The sequence below is a fragment of the Erythrolamprus reginae genome, chromosome 2, assembly GCF_031021105.1.
Source record: "Erythrolamprus reginae isolate rEryReg1 chromosome 2, rEryReg1.hap1, whole genome shotgun sequence".
Lineage (NCBI taxonomy): Eukaryota > Metazoa > Chordata > Lepidosauria > Squamata > Dipsadidae > Erythrolamprus > Erythrolamprus reginae.
In genome coordinates, this window is record NC_091951.1 from 218,464,325 (window position 1) to 218,487,192 (window position 22,868).

At 40.2% G+C, this 22,868-nt stretch overlaps 1 protein-coding gene across 1 annotated transcript; it reads left to right on the plus strand.

The window, feature by feature from the left end:
- Positions 1 to 1,196: 1,196 nt before the first annotated feature.
- ALG5 (ALG5 dolichyl-phosphate beta-glucosyltransferase) lies at positions 1,197 to 20,925 on the plus strand. The gene is made up of 10 exons (XM_070741777.1): positions 1,197 to 1,356; positions 3,204 to 3,366; positions 3,478 to 3,524; positions 3,631 to 3,699; positions 5,369 to 5,461; positions 7,486 to 7,599; positions 8,328 to 8,387; positions 14,049 to 14,200; positions 15,205 to 15,290; positions 20,341 to 20,925. Exons 1-10 carry the CDS (start codon positions 1,297 to 1,299, stop codon positions 20,451 to 20,453), a joined length of 957 nt encoding a protein of 318 aa, XP_070597878.1. The 5' UTR covers positions 1,197 to 1,296; the 3' UTR covers positions 20,454 to 20,925.
- The last annotated feature ends 1,943 nt before the right edge of the window (positions 20,926 to 22,868 follow it).

The window sequence follows — 22,868 nt, forward strand, 5'->3', positions numbered from 1 at the left end:
TAGGGGTCAAATAGGCAATGAGGAGACAATATTAATAAAAATCTTAAGTATACAAGCAACAAGTTACAGTCATACAGGAGGAAATGGGTGATAGGAATGATGGGGGAAAACTAGAAGTAATAGTAGTGCAGACTCAGTAAAGGACTTAGAACAGAATAATAGACTTGGAAGGGACCTTGGAGGTCTTCTTAGCAAAAACTTCAGAAGAGAAGGATTTAGGGGTAGTGATTTCTGACAGTCTCAAAATGGGTGAGCAGTGTGGTCGGGCGGTAGGAAAGGCAAGTAGGATGCTTGGCTGCATAGCTAGAGGTATAACAAGCAGGAAGAGGGAGATTGTGATCCCCTTATATAGAGCGCTGGTGAGACCACATTTGGAGTACTGTGTTCAGTTCTGGAGACCTCACCTACAAAAAGATATTGACAAAATTGAACGGGTCCAAAGACGGGCTACAAGAATGGTGGAAGGTCTGAAGTATAAAACGTATCAGGAAAGACTTAATGAACTCAATCTGTATAGTCTGGAAGACAGAAGGAAAAGGGGGGACATGATCGAAACATTTAAATATGTTAAAGGGTTAAATAGGGTTCAGGAGGGAAGTGTTTTGAACAGGAAAGTGAACACAAGAACAAGGGGACACAATCTGAAGTTAGTTGGGGGAAAGATCAAAGGCAACATGAGAAAGTATTATTTTACTGAAAGAGTAGTAGATCCTTGGAACAAACTTCCAGCAGACGTGGTTGGTAAATCCACAGTAACCGAATTTAAACATGCCTGGGATAAACATATATCCATTGTAAGATAAAATACAGGAAATAGTAAAAGGGCAGACTAGATGGACCATGGGGTCTTTTTCTGCCGTCAGTCTTCTATGTTTCTATGTTTCTATGTTTCTAACACAGCCCCCTGTTCAAGTAGACGACCTACAGACTACTGGTATACAGTATACCATTTCAGACAAGTGGCTGCCCAGTCTCTTCCAGCCTTCCAGTTACGGAGGACCCACAACTTCTGCAGGCAACGTATTTTAAATAACCCCCATCTGTTTTTTCACACGACCTGAATGTGTTCACCTCCGTGAATTTCAAAAAAAGCATTTTTATTTTTTTTAGTTTTGTCTTCCTAAGTGTCTAATCATTTTGAACCAATGGGCTGCTCTATACCCCGGAAGCTCAGGCTTTCCCGTCCTCGTCAATGTTCCCTTCCGCTTTCGTCTGCCTTTCGGCGAATCGCGCGGAGTGCTGACTGGTTGATGAACGCGCCTTGAGCTGTAAAGCGGAGTGTTAAAGTAGCTGACGATGGAGCTGGGCTGCTTGATCGAAGGGATCGTGATATTAGCAGCTGCAGGGCTGGCTCTGGTGAGAAGGGATCAGTGCTGGCCCTAAAAGCATCTCGGGGCTAAGAGAATGAAGACAGAACGGCAAACTTCCTCGTAGTGGGCTCTCCTTTCTTAACAATATTATTTTCTGCCGTTTTCCTGACATTTCCGGGAAATTTGGCCTAGGGGATTCGTCATATCCGAGGTTCCACTTTATATCTGCAAATTTAACACAAATCCCTCGGATCGCATGTAATACCTCCTTCCTAGAGTAACGGAGTAAGCAGTTCACCGTCTCATTCTTAACAGACTTTTAGACGGTTTATAAATACAAAAATAAAATTGCATTGTAAAACTTCAGTAATATCAGATTATAAGAAAAATGTGTAAATGTATATAAATGCACATGCTTCTGACTATGGTTAAGTTTGAGACATTCAGACAGACATCAGTGGTGCAGGTTTCCACGTTTAGTTGTGCACTTTTTTTCTGAGATTTTGCAGTTCAAGCCATATGAGTTCATCTTTGTTTACATTATAGCTTTAGTTAAAATTACATCAATAACTTCTGATTTTTAGAACTATGTCTTTCTGGTGCAAACTGCCTTTTGAGGAAGTGGTCTTACTACCTTGTCATAGAAAGCTGGGCTGCTGACTTGTATACAGCTAGTTCTCAACTTATGACTAAAATTGACCCCCAAATTTATGTTCTTAAGTGAGAAATTTGTAAAGTGACTTTTGCCCCATTTTAAAACTTTTCTTGCCACTCTTTGTTAAGTGAAGGCGTAGTTGTTAAATTAGTAACACGGTTGTTAAGTGAATCTGATTTCCTCACTGACTTTGCTTGTCAGGTCATAAAGAGGGATCACATGACCCTGGGACATAGCAATGGTCATAAATATGAACCATTTGTCAACTATCTGAATTGTGATCACATTATAATGGGGATGCTGTAGAGACTAACTGAAAAATGGTCATCAGTCACATTTTACAGTGCCGTTGTAACTTTGAATGGTCACTAAATGAACTGTTGTAAGTCGAGGACTACCTGTAGTTTTTACTCAGAAATTTGATGAACATTTTTTAAAGGTTTAGAACTCAGACTTTCCTAAATTAGAAAGTAAAAGCCATTTTAGTGGTGGGAGTACCTTTAATTTAAATGCTAATGTGCTTATACAGCAATATCAAGCATGCAAAGTACAAAAAAAGTAAAAGCACTGGACAAAAAACAAATATGGCTTAATCTAATTCATATCAACACTATTCAGTATTTTGGGGGGTTCATTTATCTTGCAAATGATCCTATGAAATTTATATATTGCCTTTTGTTCTTTAAACGCTCATCTCTTTTTTAGGACCTTATCAGCAGCATAATTCAGCTTCCTCTCAATCCACATACTGTACTCTCTTCATGTTTTTTTGTGCTTCAGTCCTCATTTTCTCTACAAAAAATATTCAGAGTATCACTTTTAGTCCTGGTCACGCTTTTTTGTCATAATTATTTAACAAACCATAACATGTAACTGTCATTAACCTGTGAATTCCTACTTTCATATGTTCTCATAACAATTTAAATAATACCAATTCTTAATTTCTCATATATATTACTTTCATTCAAAAAGGAGTCATATCCTTGTTCTCAACATATAATATATTCCTCTGTCTTCATTCCATCTGTTACACATGAATGTTGAATACTGTAATTTATACTGTGTTTACATTTTGGTTAGTGCAGATTCTCCCCCAATGCACACAATCTTGGACATCAAATTTATTTCTTCTTAATTTTATTTATCTATTCTCTAGTCTCATTTTAATATGAATGTTTTAATCTTGCATTATTAGTACAGTACTATCAACTACCAATCCTCTTTTACTTCTCTCCCAGATTGTTGTCATTGCATACATAACTGCAAGACAGTCATCAAGTATTTATGAATATAAGGATGAGAACTTATTTCTGAATGATAAGAAATCTGTGCCTAGCCTTCATGACCCTGCAACACGTGAACTTTCTGTAGTAGTACCCTCATATAATGAAGAAGAACGATGTAAGAATAAATATTTATATATAAGATATTTTGCTTTTTAAATTATTTTATCCTCAATGTAATTTTAATGAAACAGGATCTGCAGTTTTGCTTTTTTCCCACATCTTACAGTACCTTCAATGATGAATGAAGCTCTAGATTATCTAGAGATGAGGCAGGTATGTATTTGCAATAATTCAGCAACATTTTTGAAAGTAGAATCTTCTGATAGTAAAAGAACCTAAAACCGTGTCAAATGAAAAATGGTTCTCTTTATTTTTATAGAAGCAAGATCCTTCATTCACGTATGAGGTCATAGTAGTTGATGATGGCAGCACAGATCAAACTACAAAGGTAGGAAATAAAGGACTCTTACAAACTTCAGATACTTGTCAATGGTACAGCTGCTCTTCATGCTTATGAAGAGTCATTCAATGAGTGTTCAAATTTGTGATGGTCCTGAACAAGGGTGGTTAATCCTGAACAAGTTGCAGTTAATCTTTGGAGTTTCCACTATTGCAGCATTAAATAACCTACATGTCCCTAACTTAATGACTGCAACTGAGATTACCAGAATTGTTGTAACTAAACAATAAACTCACATGACATTGTGTTTTATGATTGTATTGCTTAGTGACACTAATTCTGGTCCCAGTTACTGTCATAAGCTGTTTTGTAAGTTTCTTTTTTGAAAAAGACTTCCTGTTGCTAAAGTTTAAAATCACAATATCAGAAACAATACCGTTGAATCTCAGTAGATTCAAAAATAGATGAAGAGCATCTCAGAAGTGAAAAGTCCAAACTTTATTGGTGAAAAATCCAGAACCAAAAGGAAGCCGAAGTTATTTCACACAGCAGTTCTTTTTATAATATTCTGTTCTCTATGACCTAATGCAGTTAATAACATGCACGGTTTTATATGATGCTGTAATTCATGAGCATGCCAACATCATAGATAACGCTGCAGGTATAGCGATAGGATTTTGCAGGCAAATCCTGAGAAAGCTAGATAAATGAATGTGTTTAATGGTGCCAGCTAGTACTCCAATCTTTTTCTCATGATCTCATACAATACTGTTTGTTCCTGAGAACATGAACTTTCCCTGAACCTTCCAGGCCTACCCAGAATTCCATAACTGCAAAGCCTGAGCAAAAACATGCTAATTTATACTAACATCATAATGTGAACTAAGCATCCCATGTGCGGTTTCCGGCATATTTGGGCATGTCCATCAATATGACCTTTGACCTACACAAGGAATACTACCCCAGGCTTCAGTGATGTCTGCGCACATGCACAGGGACGGAGGGATTGTGCGCATGCACGGTGCTGCACGTGCATTGGGGGGAGGGAATGGGTGTGGGCAGTGTGGCCCAAAAAGTTGATTGTCAGCAGATCCAGAAACTGAGAAGACTCCATGAATGGAAGGCTTATGATTGTTGTTGAAGAGTGGCTATATTGGTCACTGATTTTTTTTAAATGTCAAAAATGCTTATTTGTACGTTTTCAGTTGTTTATTATTCTCATTTTAACAGGTGCAAATAAACAAGTGAGATGGGGAAATTTTCATTTTTCATTTAGTTGCATAATAATTCTGCTCACTAATAATTTTCCAATAATTGTACACACATATTCTCATAAGAAATCCAAAACCTCAGTTTTACTTTGTTAAATATTCAGGCTTGAGGTCTATTAATATTTTGAATTGACCAAGAGCAATGTAGTTGTCCAATAATAAAATTAATCTTCCAAAATACAACTTGCCTATTAATTGTTCAGACAGTGTAGATTATCCAATTGGTTTCAAATGCCACTAAAATATATGTTAAAGGAGGTACTTTTTAAGAAAAGCTATGCAGCACAGGGATAGCCTGCTTCCTGAAGATGTGACCTTGCAGCTTTTAAAGAAGAGTTCACAATATTTCCTGCCCTATTGGAAACTCTTGATCATCAATTAGTAGCATGCATAGCATTCTAAATTGTGATTACTGTTGTTTTATTCTGATGTATTATTTTCTGTAGGTTGCACTGAGGTACGTTAAGAAGTATGGTAGTGATAAAGTGAGAGTACTCACTCTGGTGAGGAATCGTGGAAAGGGGGCAGCTGTTAGAATGGTAATAAACTCACCTGCTTTTCCTTTAAGTTGCATATTTTCTTACTCAGAGGAAACATGAGTCAATCATTTTGTATGAACATTTAAATTAAATTCAGAAATCTTACTGAAGATACTGCAAACTTAGAATTTATAGTGCTTGATGTCTCTGGAGATTTTCTGTCATCTTGTGGGGGGGTGACGACCAGGACAAATTCAACAATCCATCTCCATTGAAAAGACAAAGTCCACTCTTTTGAAGACAGCAAATTCTACATTTTAAACAGAGAGGACCTGATTTGAAAGAAGGGTCAAAGAGGCCATCTATGTCAAATTTGAACATCTATTTGGCCATCTATGTCAAATTTGATCAGCCCTCTCTCAACAGAGAGGGAGGGATAGGACACCATCTATCTCCAATCTACAACACTGTCCTTTCAAAAGTTCCAAGAAGACTCCACATCAATTTGCACTACTCAGGTAACCCTGATGACACAAATAAACCTCCAGATGATCTCAACATTACCTCTAAAAGAATGCAAACAACCAGCTATCTGCGAGTAGTTATAAACTTTTCCATTTCCCATCATCTAGTAAGAGTTGAAGAAACTTCTTGGATAAAAAATGAAACCTCTTCAAAGAAAAAAAACAGAAAGCCCAGTGGCCTCTTGAAAAAGCACCTTTGGGACAACCTATAGTGCTTATTTTACTAAGATGGAACATAAACTGGCTGCTTGATTTAATGGATTAATAGGGGAAGGATCTTAAACCAAATGCCTCTTAAATGACAAAATTATTTTTGAGCACCAAAACAAACCATGAGAAAATATATTTTTCAGGTTAAATAAATAAAACTTCTTAGAGGATGCAGTGAACATTATCCAGACTACTTTGCCAAACTGACTGTATTCTAAATTTGAAATAAAGTCTCTTTCTGTTTAAAATTTAATAAAACTTGGATCTACAAGTTTTTCGTATAGTGTCTACTTATCCAAGAGCCTTTGAATAAAACCATCTAAGTTCCATGGACATTTATTGGATTACCATTCCAAATTTTCAAAGCTAATTTAAAATGTTTGTTCTTTGAGAGTACTTTTAATTTAAGGTGTAAATTAAATTTACAATTAAATTAATTTATACTTTTAATATTTATTATACATGTCCATAAATTGTTATTATCTTCAAGTTTGACAGACACATGATAAAATTAATATTAACAGTAATTCCAGTAGTTACAGTACAGTAATTACAATAGTTCTGTGACATCATTGTGATATCACCAGCAGTTTGCTACTGGTTCAGGTGAAGCAGTCCGAATTGGGAGGAACCCACCTCTGTAGCTGGGTGCTTTGAGACAGTCGTTCTCTTTCTACATCCAAGGGGAAATGAGTCAAATTAGGTATATAAAAATCATAATAATGATTACATTAAATATTGGCTGATTTGGTAAACATCCTCATTTTAGTTTCTGATTGGGTTGCCTAGTAGCATCCTTGCCTAGAATAATTATTGTTCTTTAATACAGATTGCTAGGCTTTGTAGCCATAATTCAAACAGAGCTTTGTGAAGTTATTTTTAATTTTGAATGTGACTATTGGTATATGGAAAGCTTATTGCATCATGTTAGTTTTTAGTTTTTGAAACAGATTATTCCAATTTTAAAAATATTTAAAAGGAAAACTGGCATGAGGTAAAGCAAAGCATTAGTCTCCAGATATATGATTTCAAATAGGTTATGTAGTCAGTCTTACAAAATAAAAATGGTGGTTCACCACAATTGTTTGGTAAAATTCTTAATCAGTACTCTGTTAAACATCTGGCAAACTGCAGTTAGTGACTGGTCATGTCCATTGTGGCATCCATTTTGTAAACAGGCAGTCCACCCTGTTTGTATTCATACTGTTAAATTATATTCCCCCGTCATAATGTTTAATACCTAAAGTATAATTTGGGTAGGAGGATTCTCTCAAAACAAAGTATGACTTTTTTCTCTTTTCATAATAATCTGCTGAACTAATTTAAAACTTTATATTTTCTTAACTGCAGGGTGTATTTTATTCACGAGGAAAAAGAATATTGATGGCAGATGCTGATGGAGCTACAAAATTTAAAGATATTGAAAAAGTAGAAAAAGGTCTTGAGAGTCTCCAACCCTGGCCAGTGAGGTTCTATTTGGTTACTTTTTCTCCTTTTTGTTGGATTAGTAAGAAGATAAATATGTTTCCTTTTTTAAGTCTTTGTCTGGATTTTAAGTTTTAAGATCCAGATAAAATTGAACATATTAAATTTCTTAAATTATGTAGGATTGCAGCAAACATATTTTTTCAGGTTTGCATACATTTTTGAATGCTGTGTTCTGGTTTGAGATTTGTAGTTTGGGATTACTGCAAAAATCACCTTTTTCTATGAGCAAGGAATTTTAGGCTCAAGAAATTAAATATTGGAGCTGATGGAAAAGTAACATGAGCATTCTCATTCTTTTTTCTCTGTGTTGCCATTTGCCTGCCCTTTGGAAACATTATAATCAAATGTAATTTCTTGTTGCCATTATTTTTTAATTTAGTTTTAATTTAGCTGAGATGTTTCTTCTAACAATAATCTTTGCATCCTATGGGAGTACAAAGCATCTTTCTTTGAATAATGAAAGGAGTTGCATCATTTTCTAGGCTTAGCCAGCTGCTTTAAAAGCTGCTCCCAGTCTCTCTATATACATGTACATGACAATCATTGTGTTTCAAAGAAACAGCAGGAGCAGCTTATAAACTCACCACATGCCCAGAAGAAGAAACAATGGCTTTTATGAGTTGAAAGGAGTACTTATATGAATATAATTTGGAAACTATCTGTTACTCTGTTTCCCTTAAAGCTGTTAATGTTTTTCCCTCTAGGAAATGATGGCTATTGCCTGTGGCTCTCGTGCTCACTTAGAGAAAGATTCCATAGCACAGGTATACTTTTTTGCCTCTTTTTGTTTCTTCTTCACTGTCAGACAAAGTATTCTTTATAGACAGATACAAAGGCCTTCTTTTTTAAGATCAAATCTTATCCTCCTTTACTTTGTACAATCTCTGGTTGGAATGCAGAATGTGGATTCTTACTCAGCAGTATACAGTCAGCATAAATAACTAACCCAAACACTCATTACTACTGAGTATTTCTAACACAATTATCCATTCTGTAGTCTCTAAATTAAACATTTTAAAGTATTTCTATTAGATCAAACTAATTAAGAGAATAAAAAGTATACATACAACAATATTAATAATATCATTTAAGAACTAATTTGAAATGATAATGATAAAAAAGTAAGACAGGAAAGCCTAGGTTCCTTTTAAATAGAACAACTTCAAACCCACTGCCTCCACATCTTCTCCTTGCCCTTTATTGAAAAGCAATAATACATATCATAGAAACATAGAAGGCAGAAAAAGACCTCATGGTCCATCTAGTTTGCCCTTATACTATTTCCTGTATTTTATCTTAGGATGGATATATGTTTATCCCAGGCATGTTTAAATTCAGTTACTGTGGATTTACCAATCACATCTGCTGGTAGTTTGTTCCAAGCATCAACTACTCTTTCAGTAAAATAATATTTTCTCACATTGCTTCTGATCTTTCCCCCAAGTAACCTCAGATTGTGCCCCCTTGTTCTTGTGTTTTTACTCTTTCAGTAAAATAATATTTTCTCACATTGCTTCTGATCTTTCCCCCAAGTAACCTCAGATTGTGCCCCCTTGTTCTTGTGTTCACTTTTCTATGAGAAACACTTTCCCCCTCAACCTTATTTAACCCTTTAACATATTTAAATGTTTCGATCATGTCCCTGCTTTCCCTTCTGTCCTCCAGACTATACAGATTGAGTTCATTAGTTTTATGCTTAAAACATTCTACCATTTTTGTAGCCTGTCTTTCGACCCATTCAATTTTGTCAATATCTTTTTGTACATGAGGCCTCCAGAACTGAACACAGTATTCCAAATGTGGTCTCACCAGCGCTCTATACAGTGGGATCACAATCTCCGTCTTCTGCTTGTTATACCTCTAGCTATGCAGCCAAGCATTCTACTCGTTTTCCCTACCGCCTGACTGCACTGTTCACCCATTTTGAGAAATCACTACCACTCAGTCCTTCTCTTCTGAAGTTTTTGCTAACACAGAACTGCTAATACAATACAGTGGAACCTCGACATACGAGCAGCTCTACTTACGAGCTACTCGAGATAAGAGCTGGGAGGGGAGCGACATTTTTGTTCGCCTCCCGAGCTAACATTCGGGATACGAGCGCCAAGGAGCTGTCTCCTGAAGCCGAACACTAACTTCCGCTTTCGGCTTCAGGAGACAGCTCCTTGGCGCTCGTATCCCGCGTGTTTTAAAAGGTTGCAGCCGGCCTGGGGGGCTCGGGAGGGTGCTGGCAAGCCCCCCAGGCCGGCTGCAACCTTTTAAAACACGCGCGCCGCTTCGCAGCTCTCTGCTGAATCCGGAACGCTAACTTCCGCGTTCGGATTCAGCAGACAGCTGCGAAGCAGCGCGCGTGTTTTAAAATGTCACAGCCGGCCTGGGGGGCTCGGGGGCTTCCAGGGATCGATCGTGAAGGAGAAAGAGAGGGAGAGATCTGGATCCCCCCCCTCCCCCGATCGTGTGCGTGTTTTGCAATCCGAGGCTACGGCGCATTTTCAGAAGTGGGTTAGCTTGCGCGAGGGTGGCCGGCCGCACGTGATGGAAAAAGGTCTGGGAAGGCTTTGAATCTATGAGGAGGGAGGGAGAGCGTAGTTAGGATTCTCGAATAGGCACCTCTGATTGGGTTTAATTTGATAGATTGATAGATGAAGCCCTCTGCCCTCTCCAAACGCATCTGGCTAACGGGGCGATTACCTCCCGGCTTCTTACACCCGCCGGAGTTCGGGATGGGGTGGGACGGAGGGACCGGTATGAAGCGAGTGACCTATTGCAGGACTGCAGAGGCGTTTCGCCCCCCCCCCCCCAAGACTGTCTCGTTTTAAGGGGAGGCTTTTTATTTCTCTTTCATTCTCTTTCTTGCTTTCTTTCTTGCTCTTTTTCTTTCTCTCTTTTACCTTCCCTTCCTCTATTTCTTCTTTTCTTTCTCCTTCCTACCTTCTTCCCTCCCTCCCTTCCTTCAGTCCTTCCTCTCTTACTCTCCCCTTTCATAAGTTTCCTTGCTTCCTTCCTCTGTTCCTGTCCCTTCCCCCTTTCTTTCTTTCTTTCTTTCTTTCTTTCTTTCTTTCTTGCTCTTTTTCTTTCTCTCTTTTACCTTCCCTTCCTCTATTTCTTCTTTTTTCTCCTTCCCACCTTCTACCCTCCCTCCCTTCCTTCAGTCCTTCCTCTCTTACTCTCCCCTTTCATAAGTTTCCTTGCTTCCTTCCTCTGTTCCTGTCCCTTCCCCCTTTCTTTCTTTCTTTCTTTCTTTCTTTCTTTCTTGCTCTATTTCTTTCTCTCTTTTACCTTCCCTTCCTCTATTTCTTCTTTTCTTTCTCCTTCCTACCTTCTTCCCTCCCTCCCTTCCTTCAGTCCTTCCTCTCTTACTCTCCCCTTTCATAAGTTTCCTTGCTTCCTTCCTCTGTTCCTGTCCCTTCCCCCTTTCTTTCTTTCTTTCTTTCTTTCTTTCTTTCTTTCTTGCTCTTTTTCTTTCTCTCTTTTACCTTCCCTTCCTCTATTTCTTCTTTTCTTTCTCCTTCCTACCTTCTTCCCTCCCTCCCTTCCTTCAGTCCTTCCTCTCTTACTCTCCCCTTTCATAAGTTTCCTTGCTTCCTTCCTCTGTTCCTGGCCCTTCCCCCTTTCTTTCTTTCTTTCTTGCTCTTTTTCTTTCTCTCCTTTACCTTCCCTTCCTCTATTTCTTCTTTTCTTTCTCCTTCCCACCTTCTTCCCTCCCTCCCTCCCTTCACTCATTCCTCTCTTACTCTCCCCTTTCATAAGTTTCCTTGCTTCCTTCCTCTGTTCCTGTCCGTTCCCCCTTTCTTTCTTTCTTTCTTTCTTTCTTTCTTTCTTTCTTGCTCTTTTTCTTTCTCTCTTTTACCTTCCCTTCCTCTATTTCTTCTTTTCTCCTTCCTACCTTCTTCCCTCCCTCCCTTCCTTCAGTCCTTCCTCTCTTACTCTCCCCTTTCATAAGTTTCCTTGCTTCCTTCCTCTGTTCCTGTCCCTTCCCCCTTCCTTTCTTTCTTTCTCTTTTTCTTTCTCTCTTTTACCTTCCCTTCCTCTATTTCTTCTTTTCTTTCTCCTTCCCACCTTCTTCCCTCCCTCCCTCCCTTCACTCATTCCTCTCTTACTCTCCCCTTTCATAAGTTTCCTTGCTTCCTTCCTCTGTTCCTGTCCCTTCCCCCTTTCTTTCTTTCTTTCTTTCTTTCTTTCTTTCTTTCTTGCTCTTTTTCTTTCTCTCTTTTACCTTCCCTTCCTCTATTTCTTCTTTTCTTTCTCCTTCCCACCTTCTTCCCTCCCTCCCTCCCTTCACTCATTCCTCTCTTACTCTCCCCTTTCATAAGTTTCCTTGCTTCCTTCCTCTGTTCCTGTCCCTTCCCTCTTTCCTTCCTTCCTTCCCACCCTCCGTCCATTCATTCACCCATTCCTCTCTTGATCGCTTAAAGCCGGTCCCTGGTGCAAAAAGGGTTGGGGACCTCTGTCCTACAGGATTGGGTGGCAGAGAAGTTGAACATACAGTATGTAAATTTAAAAGTTTAAGAAAGTTTACAAGTTAAGTGAAAGAAACTTCATTATTCATTTATATGTACATGTACATTTCTTCATTAAAAACATGTCTTTCTGCATAATTTAGACTAACTTTGTGAGTTTTTTGAGGGCTGGAACCAATTAAAATTATTTACATTAATTCCTATGGGGAAAAGTCGTTCGAGATAAGAGCTACTCGACTTAAGAGCCCAGGTCCGGAACGAATTAAACTCGTATCTCGAGGTACCACTGTACTCAGATTGAGGATTCCTTTTCCCCAAGTGCATTATTTTACATTTGGAAACATTAAATTGCAGTTTCCATTGCTTTCACCACTTATCTAGTAAAGCTAAATATTTTGGCATATTACAGACGCCTCCAGGATTATCAACCCTATTGCACACTTCAGAGTCATCGGAAAATAGGCAAACCTTCCCTACCAAACCTTCCCCTATGTCGCTCACAAACATATTAAAAAGAATAGGACCCAGAACAGATCCTTGTGGCACACCGCTTGTAACCAGTCTCTGCTCAGAATACTCGCCATTAACAACAACTTTCTGATATCTACGCTTCAGCCAGCTGCAAATCCACTGAACTATCCAGGGATTAAGTCCAATCTTCACTAATTTATCTATCAGCTCTTTATGTGGAACCGTATCAAAGGCTTTGCTGAAGTCCAGATAGGCAATATCCACAACACCACCTTCATCCAACACTTTTGTGACATAGTCAAAGAAATCAATGAGATTAGTCTGACATGATTTGCCCTCAGTAAAGCCATGCTGGTTTGGGTCCAATAAGTTATTGGTTTTAAGGTGCTGATTTATCCTCTCTTTGAGTAGAGTCTCCATCATTTTAACTATAACTGATGTCAAGCTAACTAATATCAATATATCATTACTGCGTGTGAGGTGCTGATTTATCTTTCCAGTTTTTTATGATAATTGTTTTAGTTGTTTCTCATATGTGGAAAATTTACAATACCTAGTATCTTAGAAGATTACAAAAGGTATAGCAAAGAATGTCAGTTCAGGAATATTGAATATAGTGTTGGTATTATTGCAAAATGGAGCAATAGGATAGGTTCAATTATTAGTTAATGCTCCAATCCTGAGTTGTATTTCCAACAGCTAATTATAGATAGTTCTTAAGTTATGACTGTAATAGGGCATTGCAATACTAATACTTCAAATTATTTTGATGTTATCCATCAGTTGATGCAGCCCTTAGATTGCAGGACAATGGTAGCTCATGCTCATATTGAGCCAGGTACCACCTATTCAATAGCTGTGCATTTGGTTGTGATGTTCCACTTAAAGACACCGCCCCCTCTCCCTGATGTGATCGTTGAGCAAAGGAAAGTTGCCTCAGGAGTATGGGAGGGCTAGTAACTTAGTAGTAAATAATTTAAATTCTTACTGTAGTTTAAACATAATAATGATGGTGTATTTTCTGCATTATTGGATAAGTATCTTAGATCATTTAGTTCAAGATGGACCACATTGCAGGGTTATAAATACAACATTTCAGATTTTATTTGAAATGCCAATCACTTGTTCAAATATAATTCTAGAAATATGTTGAACGTAAAGTATTCAGGACAGCTGGGCAGTCCTATAAGTTCAAAGAGTTTGTGTTGTGTTGTGTTGTGTTGTGTTGCATTGATAGCCCTGCTAGCATATAAATATCAGTGTTGCTCTAGCTATTCTTGCACTTTGGTACATTTGTTCTGTAGAAAATTGTTGTTGTGTGTGTCTCCCTCCCGCCCCCCGTTATATTTGTCACAGAGAATATAGTTTATATGTAGTTCTGGTGAGATTATCATCTAAGCTTATTCTAGTAAGGTGATTATGGAAACAGAAAATTTCTGGAATGCATTTGTTTTCTTTACTTCAGACCTAATATTTTATGCATTTTGTTTGCAGCGTTCATACTTCCGAACCCTTCTTATGCATGGATTCCACTTTCTGGTCAGGTTCCTTTGTGTTAAGGATATCAGAGATACACAATGTGGTTTTAAACTCTTGACCCGGGAGGCTGCTTCTCGAACATTTTCAACTCTTCATATAGAACGTTGGTTGGTATATTTCTTTCAGTTAATTGGAAACTGGTAATGTATGCAAGATCACTGATAATAGTAATTAAGTTTATTTATTACTACATACTCCTGTCTTGATTATTGCAATGCGCTCTGCATGGGGCTACCCTCGAAAAGTGTTTGGAGATTCAAAATGGTCCAGAATCCAGTCGCGCCAGTTGTCATGGGTGTACCTCAGTACATCCATATAACACCTATACTCCGTGAGCTGCACTGGCTTCCTATTAGTCTCCAGGCACAATTCAAGGCATTGGTTATCACCTATAAAACCCTATATGATTCAGGGCCAGATTATTTACAAGACCGTGTCCTGCCACATACCTCCCAGAGACCAATTAGAGCACACAGGTCCCGTCAGCTAAACAATGCAGGTTGGCGGGACTGCGGGGAGTGCCTTCTCTGTTGTCGCCCTGACTTTATGGAATCAACTCCCCCCCAAGGTCCATACGGTCCCCAGCCTGCTGGCTTTTCGTAAGGCCAGGAAGACTTGGCTTTGTCGGCAGACCTGGGGGCCCTAAATCAACCACTAGCTTGTCCATCTATATGAATTGGTATGAATGACTAGTATGTGTGTTGTTGAACTGTTTTTTTAAATTTTAATTAGGATTTTAGAAATTGCTTGTTTTTTTCCCTTGATTTCTTTTTATTGTTTATTGTTATTGTAATTTTATATTGTTGTGAGCCGCCCTAAGTTGTTCGGGATTGGGCGGCATAGAAGTCAAATTAAATAATTAATTAATTAATAAATACCAGTATGTTCTTAATATGTTGTAACTTGGCTAGTGTTGCTTAGAGGATTAAAATGAATAATGAATAAAATGAATGAATATAAAAATACCTACTTTTACAGTTGGTAAAATGAGAAACATATATCACAATTATTTTTATTGCATGATAGAAAAATTAAAATTGGCAACCATATTGTAATAAGCTTATGGAAATTTATTAGAAGAATCTTGAAAATAATTATTCTCTTCTTCTAGGGCTTTTGATGTGGAACTTCTTTACATAGCTCAAAGCTTTAAAATCCCAATATCAGAGATTGCTGTCAATTGGACGGAAATTGAAGGTCAGTTTAAAATTTTACATTTTGTGTCATTTTAGATCAGTTCTAGAGATTCAGGTGAGTTTTATGAGTTCGGTGGCCTTAAAATATTCCCCATGATAATACAGAAAAGTTAAATTAGTTCCACAAGACTTTCTAATACAGATAGTCCTCAACTTATGACCAGAATTGAGCCCAAACTTTTTGTCCCTAAGTGAGACATTTATTAAGTGAGTTTTGCCCCATTTTACAACCTTTCTTGGAACAATTGGTAAGTGAATCATTGGAATTGTTAAGTTAGTAACATGGTTGTCAAGTGAATCTGGCTTCCTCATTGACTTGGCTTGTTAGAAGGTTGCAGAATGTGATGACATAACCGCATAACTGCTACTGTCATAAGTTGCTAAGTGTCCAAATTTTGATCATGTAACCATGATCACATGGTGGAATGGTGATAAGTGTGAAACAGTTGTAACATTTTTTGTTCAGTATCGTTGAAACTTTGAGCGGCCACTAAATGAACTTGTAAATCATGGACTACCTGTATGCTGTATTCTTCAGAGTGTAAGACGCACCCTTTTCCTCCCTAAAAGAGGCTGAAAATTTGGGTGCATCTTATACTCTGAATATAGCTTTTTTCCCCCAAAGCTTTTTTTTCAGCCCTAACTAGGTGCTAACGATCTTCCCAGCTCTTACTGGCTTGCACGTTCTTTCATTGTTACTCTCTGTGAAGAATGTTTTTCATGCCCTAAGTCTTTGCAGATTTTTTTTTTCATTGCTCTACTTGCTGCAAATATTTCTTTCCAACCCCAACGAGGTGCTAATGATGTTCCCAGCTCTTACTGGCTTACAAGCTCTTTCATTGTTAATCTCTCCAAAAAAGGTTTTTTTAAGCCCTAACCAGAGGATAAAATAATGTGCTGAAGCTGACCAGACTAAGGACGCTAGCCAGATGACTATCCGGTAGTCCAATTTAATGTAATTGAGCTTACTAATTTAATTTTTTTTTAAAGTTTTACTATGGTATTAAAAATAATTTTCACAGGTGGCTAAATATTTAATACCATAGTAAAACTTTTAAAAAAAATTAAATTAGTAAGCTCAATTACATTAAATTGGAAATATGTATTTGGAGATTGTTGCAAGGTTGGGTGAGATACATACTTTCCAATTCAGCAACTAATTATAGCATATCTTATTTTCCTTCATAACTAACAGAATCAATTTCTGAGTGGGTCAAGTGCTTTGTTTTCGTGTTTTTGTTTATTCAAAATTTTGTTATTCCACATAACAAGAATGCCCACTGTATATATGACCACTCATTCAGCAATTGTTGAGTCCCAATAGTGCTCAACAGTGGGCTTGCTGTCAGGGTTCCAACCGATGCCCTAATTATATCGTGAACCTTGAGCCAAGCTTCAAAATAAATCCAGTTATTTATTAGGAACTTAATGTTGGCACGTTCCAAGTGAAGCCAACTCTGACCCCATGTAGTTTACGATCCAGGCTTGACCCTGTTTCCCACCTCCCCCAGGGTGTGTCATCAGTCACATTTGCCAACAAAGCAATTTCGCAGGTTGTGGAGATCACTCCCCTTTGGCCACTGTGGGTAATTCTGGGAGGGGACCTTGACAGAGATACGTCTGGAGTGCTTTTGTCTTTGGCTACCTTACTGCTTTGTGATAGCTGCAAGTTGGTTTTTCCATCCTCCTTGCCTATGATAACTCAAGAGCAAGCCGGGGATGCTTTGCAAGTTGACATAAAAAGAGACGTAACTGGCTTTTGAAGTTGCAAGCATGCCACATGTTCGCAAGCTGGGCACTTGGCAATCCATTCGCACTTAGACCAGTTGCCAAGCACTCTTGATCACATGATTATGATTTGCACCTTTCCCTACCTGTTTCCCCAGAAAGTCAATGGAAAAACTTACAGAGCAGATTGCAAGTCCCTAGGGCAGCGTTTCCCAACCGGTGTGCCGTGAGACATGGCCAGGTGTGCCGCCAAGCTCCAGCTGGGCGGGGCGCTGCCGGTACTTCCGTCCTGGGGCTCCCGCTCGCAGCTGTCCCCCGGCTCCTGCTCGATGCCGTGGTTTTCGGCGCTCTCCTGCTGGGCCCCAAAGAAGGAAGGCAGGAAGTAGGAGAGCTCCATTTTTCGCGCCTTTTTCCCGCCTTCCTTCTTTGGGGCCTAGCAGGAGAGCGCCGAAAACCGCGGCATCGAGCAGGAGCCAGTTGACAGCTGCGAGCGGGAGCCCCAGGACGGAAGTACCGGCAGTGCCCCGCCCAGCTGGAGCTTCTCTGGCGTCGACGGCAAGTGTCCTTTGTGGCCCGGCGGGAGGGCACTGGCGATGGGAGCGGGGGGGGGTCGCAGCGGCCGCAGGCAGTCGCGGGGAGATGGCGGCGGCGAGAGGGAGCGCTCTCTCTCTCTCTCAGCTGACTGCAAGCGGGAGCCCTGACGGTGGCGGTTGGACGTGCTGCTAGACGTCGTACATGCTGGCGCTGCGGGCCTGGCATATACGGTGTCCAGCAGCACGTCCAGCTGCCGCCGTCAGGGCTCCCGCTTGCAGTCAGCTGAGAGAGAGAGAGAGAAAGAAAGAAAGAGAGACATAGCAAGAGAGGCAGAGAAAGAGAGACAGAGCAAGAAAGAGAGGCAGAGAAAGAGAGAGAGAGAAAGAGAGAGAAAGAGAGACATAGCAAGAGAGGCAGAGAGAGAAAAAGAAAGAGAGACATAGCAAGAGAAAAAGAGAGACTTAGCAAGAGAGGCACAGAGAGAGAGAGAGAGAGAGAGATAGCAAGAGAGGCAAAGAGAAAGAAAGACATATAGCAAGACAGTGAAAGAGAGAGAGAGCAAGAGAGAGAGAAAAAAGCAAGAAAGAGATAGCAAGAGAGACAGAGAGAGAGAGCAAGGGAGAGAGAAAGACATAGAGGAAGGGAAGGAGGGAGAGAGAAAGAGAGCAAAAAAGAGAGGAAGAAAGAAAGAGGGATGGAGAGAGAGAAGTTTAAGTTTAAGTTTAATCAGATTTGTATGCCGCCCCTCTCCGCAGACTTGGGGCGGCTCACAGCAACAGCAACACAATGTACAACAAATCCAATATTTAAATTAATTTTAAAACCCCCACAAGTTAAAACCAATCATACACACTAGCGTACCATACATAAATTTTATAAGCCTAGGGAGAAGGAACATGTCAATTCCCCCTTGCCTGACAACAGAGGTGGGTTTTAAGGAGCTTACGAAAGGCTAGGAGGGTGGGGGCAACTCTGATATCTGGGGGGAGTTGGTTCCAAAGGGTCGGGGCCGCCACAGAGAAGGCTCTTCCCCTAGGCCCCGCCAACCGACATTGTTTAGTTGACGGGACCCGGAGAAGGCCAACTCTGTGGGACCTAACTGGTCGCTGGAATTCGTGCGGCAGAAGGCGGTCCTGGAGATATTCTGGTCTAGTGCCATGAAGGGCTTTATAGGTCATAACCAACACTTTGAATTGTGACCGGAAACTGATCGGCAACCAGTGCAGACTGCGGAGTGTTGGTGTGACATGGGCGAATTTAGGAACGCCCATGATAGCTCTCGCAGCTGCATTCTGCACGATCTGAAGTTTCCGAACACTTTTCAAAGGTAGCCCCATGTAGAGAGCATTACAGTAGTCGAGGTGATGAGGGCATGAGTGACTGTGAGCAGTGACTCCCGGTCCAAATAGGGCCGCAACTGGTGCACCAGGCGAACCTGGGCAAACGCCCCCCTCGCCACAGCTGAAAGATGTTTCTCTAATGTGAGCTGTGGATCGAGGAGGACGCCCAAGTTGCGGACCCTCTCTGAGGGGGTTAGTGACTCCCCCCCCCCAGGGTGATGGACGGACAGATGGAATTGTCCTTGGGAGGCAAAACCCACAGCCACTCCGTCTTATCCGGGTTGAGCTTGAGTCTGTTGACACCCATCCAGACCCCAACAGCCTCCAGGCACCGGCACATCACTTCCACTGCTTCACCGACTGGACAAGGGCTGGAGATGTAAAGCTGGGTATCATCTGCATACTGATGATACCTCACCCCATGCCCTTGGATGATCTCACCCAGCGGTTTCATGTAGATATTAAATAGTAGGGGGGAGAGGACCGACCCCTGAGGCACCCCACAAGGGGGTCGACCTCTGACCCCCCACTAACACCGACTGCGACCGACCAGAGAGGTAGGAAGAGAACCACTGAAGGACAGTGCCTCCCACTCCCAACCCCTCCAGCCGGCGCAGAAGGATACCATGGTCGATGGTATCGAAAGCCGCTGAGAGGTCAAGAAGCACCAGGACAGAGGATAAACCCCTGTCCCGGGCCCGCCAGAGATCATCCATCAACGCGACCAAAGCGGTTTCCGTGCTGTAACCGGGGCTGAAGCCTGACTGCTGGGGACCTAGATAATCGGCTTCTTCCAAGGACCGCTGGAGCTGGAGGGCCACCACCTTCTCAACAGAAGGGAAGGAAGGAAAAGAGAGAAAGAGGGAGAAATAGAGCGAAAGGGAGGAAGAGAGAGGGGTTTTTTGTCCAAACTTTTCTTTAGCCCACCCCCCCGCGCCCGCCCCCCTTTCAGTGTTCCCCAGGATTTTGAAAATATGAATAATGTGCCGCGGCTCAAAAAAGGTTGGGTAACACTGCCCTAGGGTAGTCTTCTCCACCCATGCACCTTCTTCAGACCATCTATACTTGTGCTGGCTATGGTGCCAAGGAGTGAGAAAACTAGAGAACAATAATCTAGCAAAATGATACACCTGAATATTGCCTATTTTCACTTGAGATTATGAGTTTGTGCCTCTGATACATTTCACATTAGAAGTATAAATTTAATATACTGTATTTCATATATGAATCGTAAATACAAATATAAACTGTATTTGAAACAGGATACGATCTGTAAAAAAATATTGGGATGCTCTTTCTTATATGTTGTTGAAAATTATAAATAAATCTCTTTTAAAAAAATAATATATTTCATAGCAAATTAAAATTTTAAAGTGATTTAGTGATTTTGAAATAATTGCCTTTTATATGTATGTTTAACATAAATTTTATTATTTTTAATTATCATAGGTTCTAAGTTGGTTCCTTTCTGGAGTTGGTTGCAGATGGGAAGGGACCTGCTTTTTATACGACTACGATACCTCACAGGTGCTTGGAAACTTGATGCCAGAAAATTGAATTAATTTATTCATAACCAAAGGATTGTTTTGATAAAAATAAGATTTTTTTCAACAGTATAAATTAAGGAAAGAAATGGATCATGCATTATAATTTTTTCCTGAATTTTCTTCAGTGGCCAAAAATACAGATTTTTTTCAGCTTCTTTCTTTTCAAATACTGAAATCGGTCTTTTTTAAACTTTTGTTTTCCATTTGTACAAAATATTATTGAAAAGTGAATTTTAGAAAATGGTATTTCACTCTGGATTGCTACTTTCTACACAATCTACAAAATATTTTCTACAAAAAAAGCAAATATAACTATAGCAATGTGTTTTTACATACATCACATTTCTTTGCATAAATTATACCATGTTTCTTGAGAGTACTATAATACTGTACAAGTTATTGTAATGAGTCAATTATATTGCAGTTTCTTGATTTTTGTGAATGACTATTCAGAAATTGGATTTTTACATTAAATTCATTTTAAAAATTGCTGAACTTATTCACCATGGCCAAATTCCTAATTTGCTGGAATTCTGAGCACAAGAAAGTGTTTATAAAACATAATATACTGTCAGTTTTCAATATTATGGCCCATGAGCCACAACTAATTCTACAAGATGTTCAAGATATTTTTGTGTATCATTATTGTGGACAATTTTGTCAACTATGACAACTGTTCACTGCCGTCAGATGATGTGCCATCACTTTTCCCCTTGCAGAGGGGGGGGGCATGGCCTGTGTGTGACACATCCAGCCCACAGGCTGCCAGTTTGACACCCTTGAGTTAAAGTGTTGATGAGCTGGTGTTTAAAGCATTCTTGAGATTGCTGCTGCAGTGAGAATCAGTATGGCATAATGGTTTAAGACAGTGATGGCGAACCTATGGCACGGGTACACCAGGTGGAACACAGAGCCATATCTGCTGGCACGCAAGCTGTTGCCCTAGCTCAGCTCCAATGTGCACATGTGCTGGCCCTCTGATTTTTGGCTCACAGACATTCTGGGAGGGTGTTTTTGGCTTCCAGAGTGCCTCCAGGGGGGATGGAGTAGGTGTTTTTACCCTCCCCCAGCTCCAGGGAAGCCTTTGGAGCCTGGGAAGGGTGAAAAATGAGCCCAACTGGTTGGACCAGAACTTGGGAAACAGGCTGTTTCTGGCCTCCAGAGAGTTTCCGGGGGGCAGGGGAAGCTGTTTTCATCCTTCCCAGGCATTGAATTATGGGAGTGGGCACTCATGCATGCATGATAGCACATGCTCATGCTCTTTCGGCACCCAAGGAAAAAAAGGTTCACTATCACTGGTTTAAGATTATGCATTGGGGCCAGAAAATTTTGGGTTCAAAGTCCATTTTCAGCAGGTAAAGTTCATTGGTTGATTTGGGCAAGTCATTTCTCAGCACAACCTATTTCCTAGCATTTTTGGGAAAAATTGGAAAAGGAATTGTATATTACTTTGAATTCCTAATGCCATGATGGCGAACCTATGGCACATGTGCCAGGGATGGCACGCAGAGTCCTCTCTGTGGGCACGCACACTGTCACCAGCTGCTCTTCTAGTTTCCTGCACACGTGATTTTGCGCCAGAAATGCGTGCTGGCCTTTGCAGGTGCCGGAGCTCCGAAAAATGGCCTGAAAACAGCCAAAAAACAGGCATGTGCATGCCAGCCAACTGGCCTTCGGGTTTCCAGTGCTTTGGCACACGCATATATCATGCTTCGCTATCATTGTCCTAGAGGATAGGGTATAAAAAACAAGCCAACTATTAAGGATATAAAGTGTAAAGACTGAAATAAACTATTTTTTCTTCCTTGGGGATATTTATATAACAGTATTTCTCCTGGGGTTTTCTTACCGCTTTGTGCAATACAGTAACCCCAAAAATTGAGAATTAATACATTCATCTTTATAAATGACGACTTAAGATAACCAGGGAAAGGGATGACTTTATTTCCTGCTCTTGAATGCAACAAAGAAAGGATTTACATTAATTCTAGTGTGTTTGGCTAGACAGCTTCATTATCATATCACAGTCCTTTGGGATTGGGCGGCATAGAAGTCGAATTAAAGAAATAAATACTGTACATAAATAAATGTAGAGAAATGAAATTGAATATCCAAGAGCAGGTTAACACCCAAGGGCCGTACTACTACAATGCCTAAAGCAGTGTTTCCCAACCTTGGCAACTTGAAGATACAGTATTTGGACTTCAACTCCCAGAATTCTGGGAGTTGAAGTCCAAATGTCTTCCAAGTTGCCAAGGTTGGGAAACACTGGCCTAAAGTAAAGAATTCCAAAATGAAACAAAAACCGAAAGAAAAAACAGTGCCCCCCTTCTCGGAAGGAAGCGTGGGTCCGTCCATCGTTTCACCGCTGCTTTACAGGCGTCACCACAGCTCGGTAGGCGGAAGTCACGTCGAGTCTTCGATAAGCCA

Excerpts from the sequence above, each read along its gene's own strand:
- ALG5 (XM_070741777.1), top strand. The coding sequence starts at position 1,297 with ATGGAGCTGGGCTGCTTGATCGAAGGGATCGTGATATTAGCAGCTGCA. Across the intron at positions 1,357-3,203 it reads CAGCTGCAGGGCTGGCTCTG|ATTGTTGTCATTGCATACAT; the intron begins GTGAGAAGGGAT and ends CTTCTCTCCCAG. Across the intron at positions 15,291-20,340 it reads CAATTGGACGGAAATTGAAG|GTTCTAAGTTGGTTCCTTTC; the intron begins GTCAGTTTAAAA and ends TAATTATCATAG.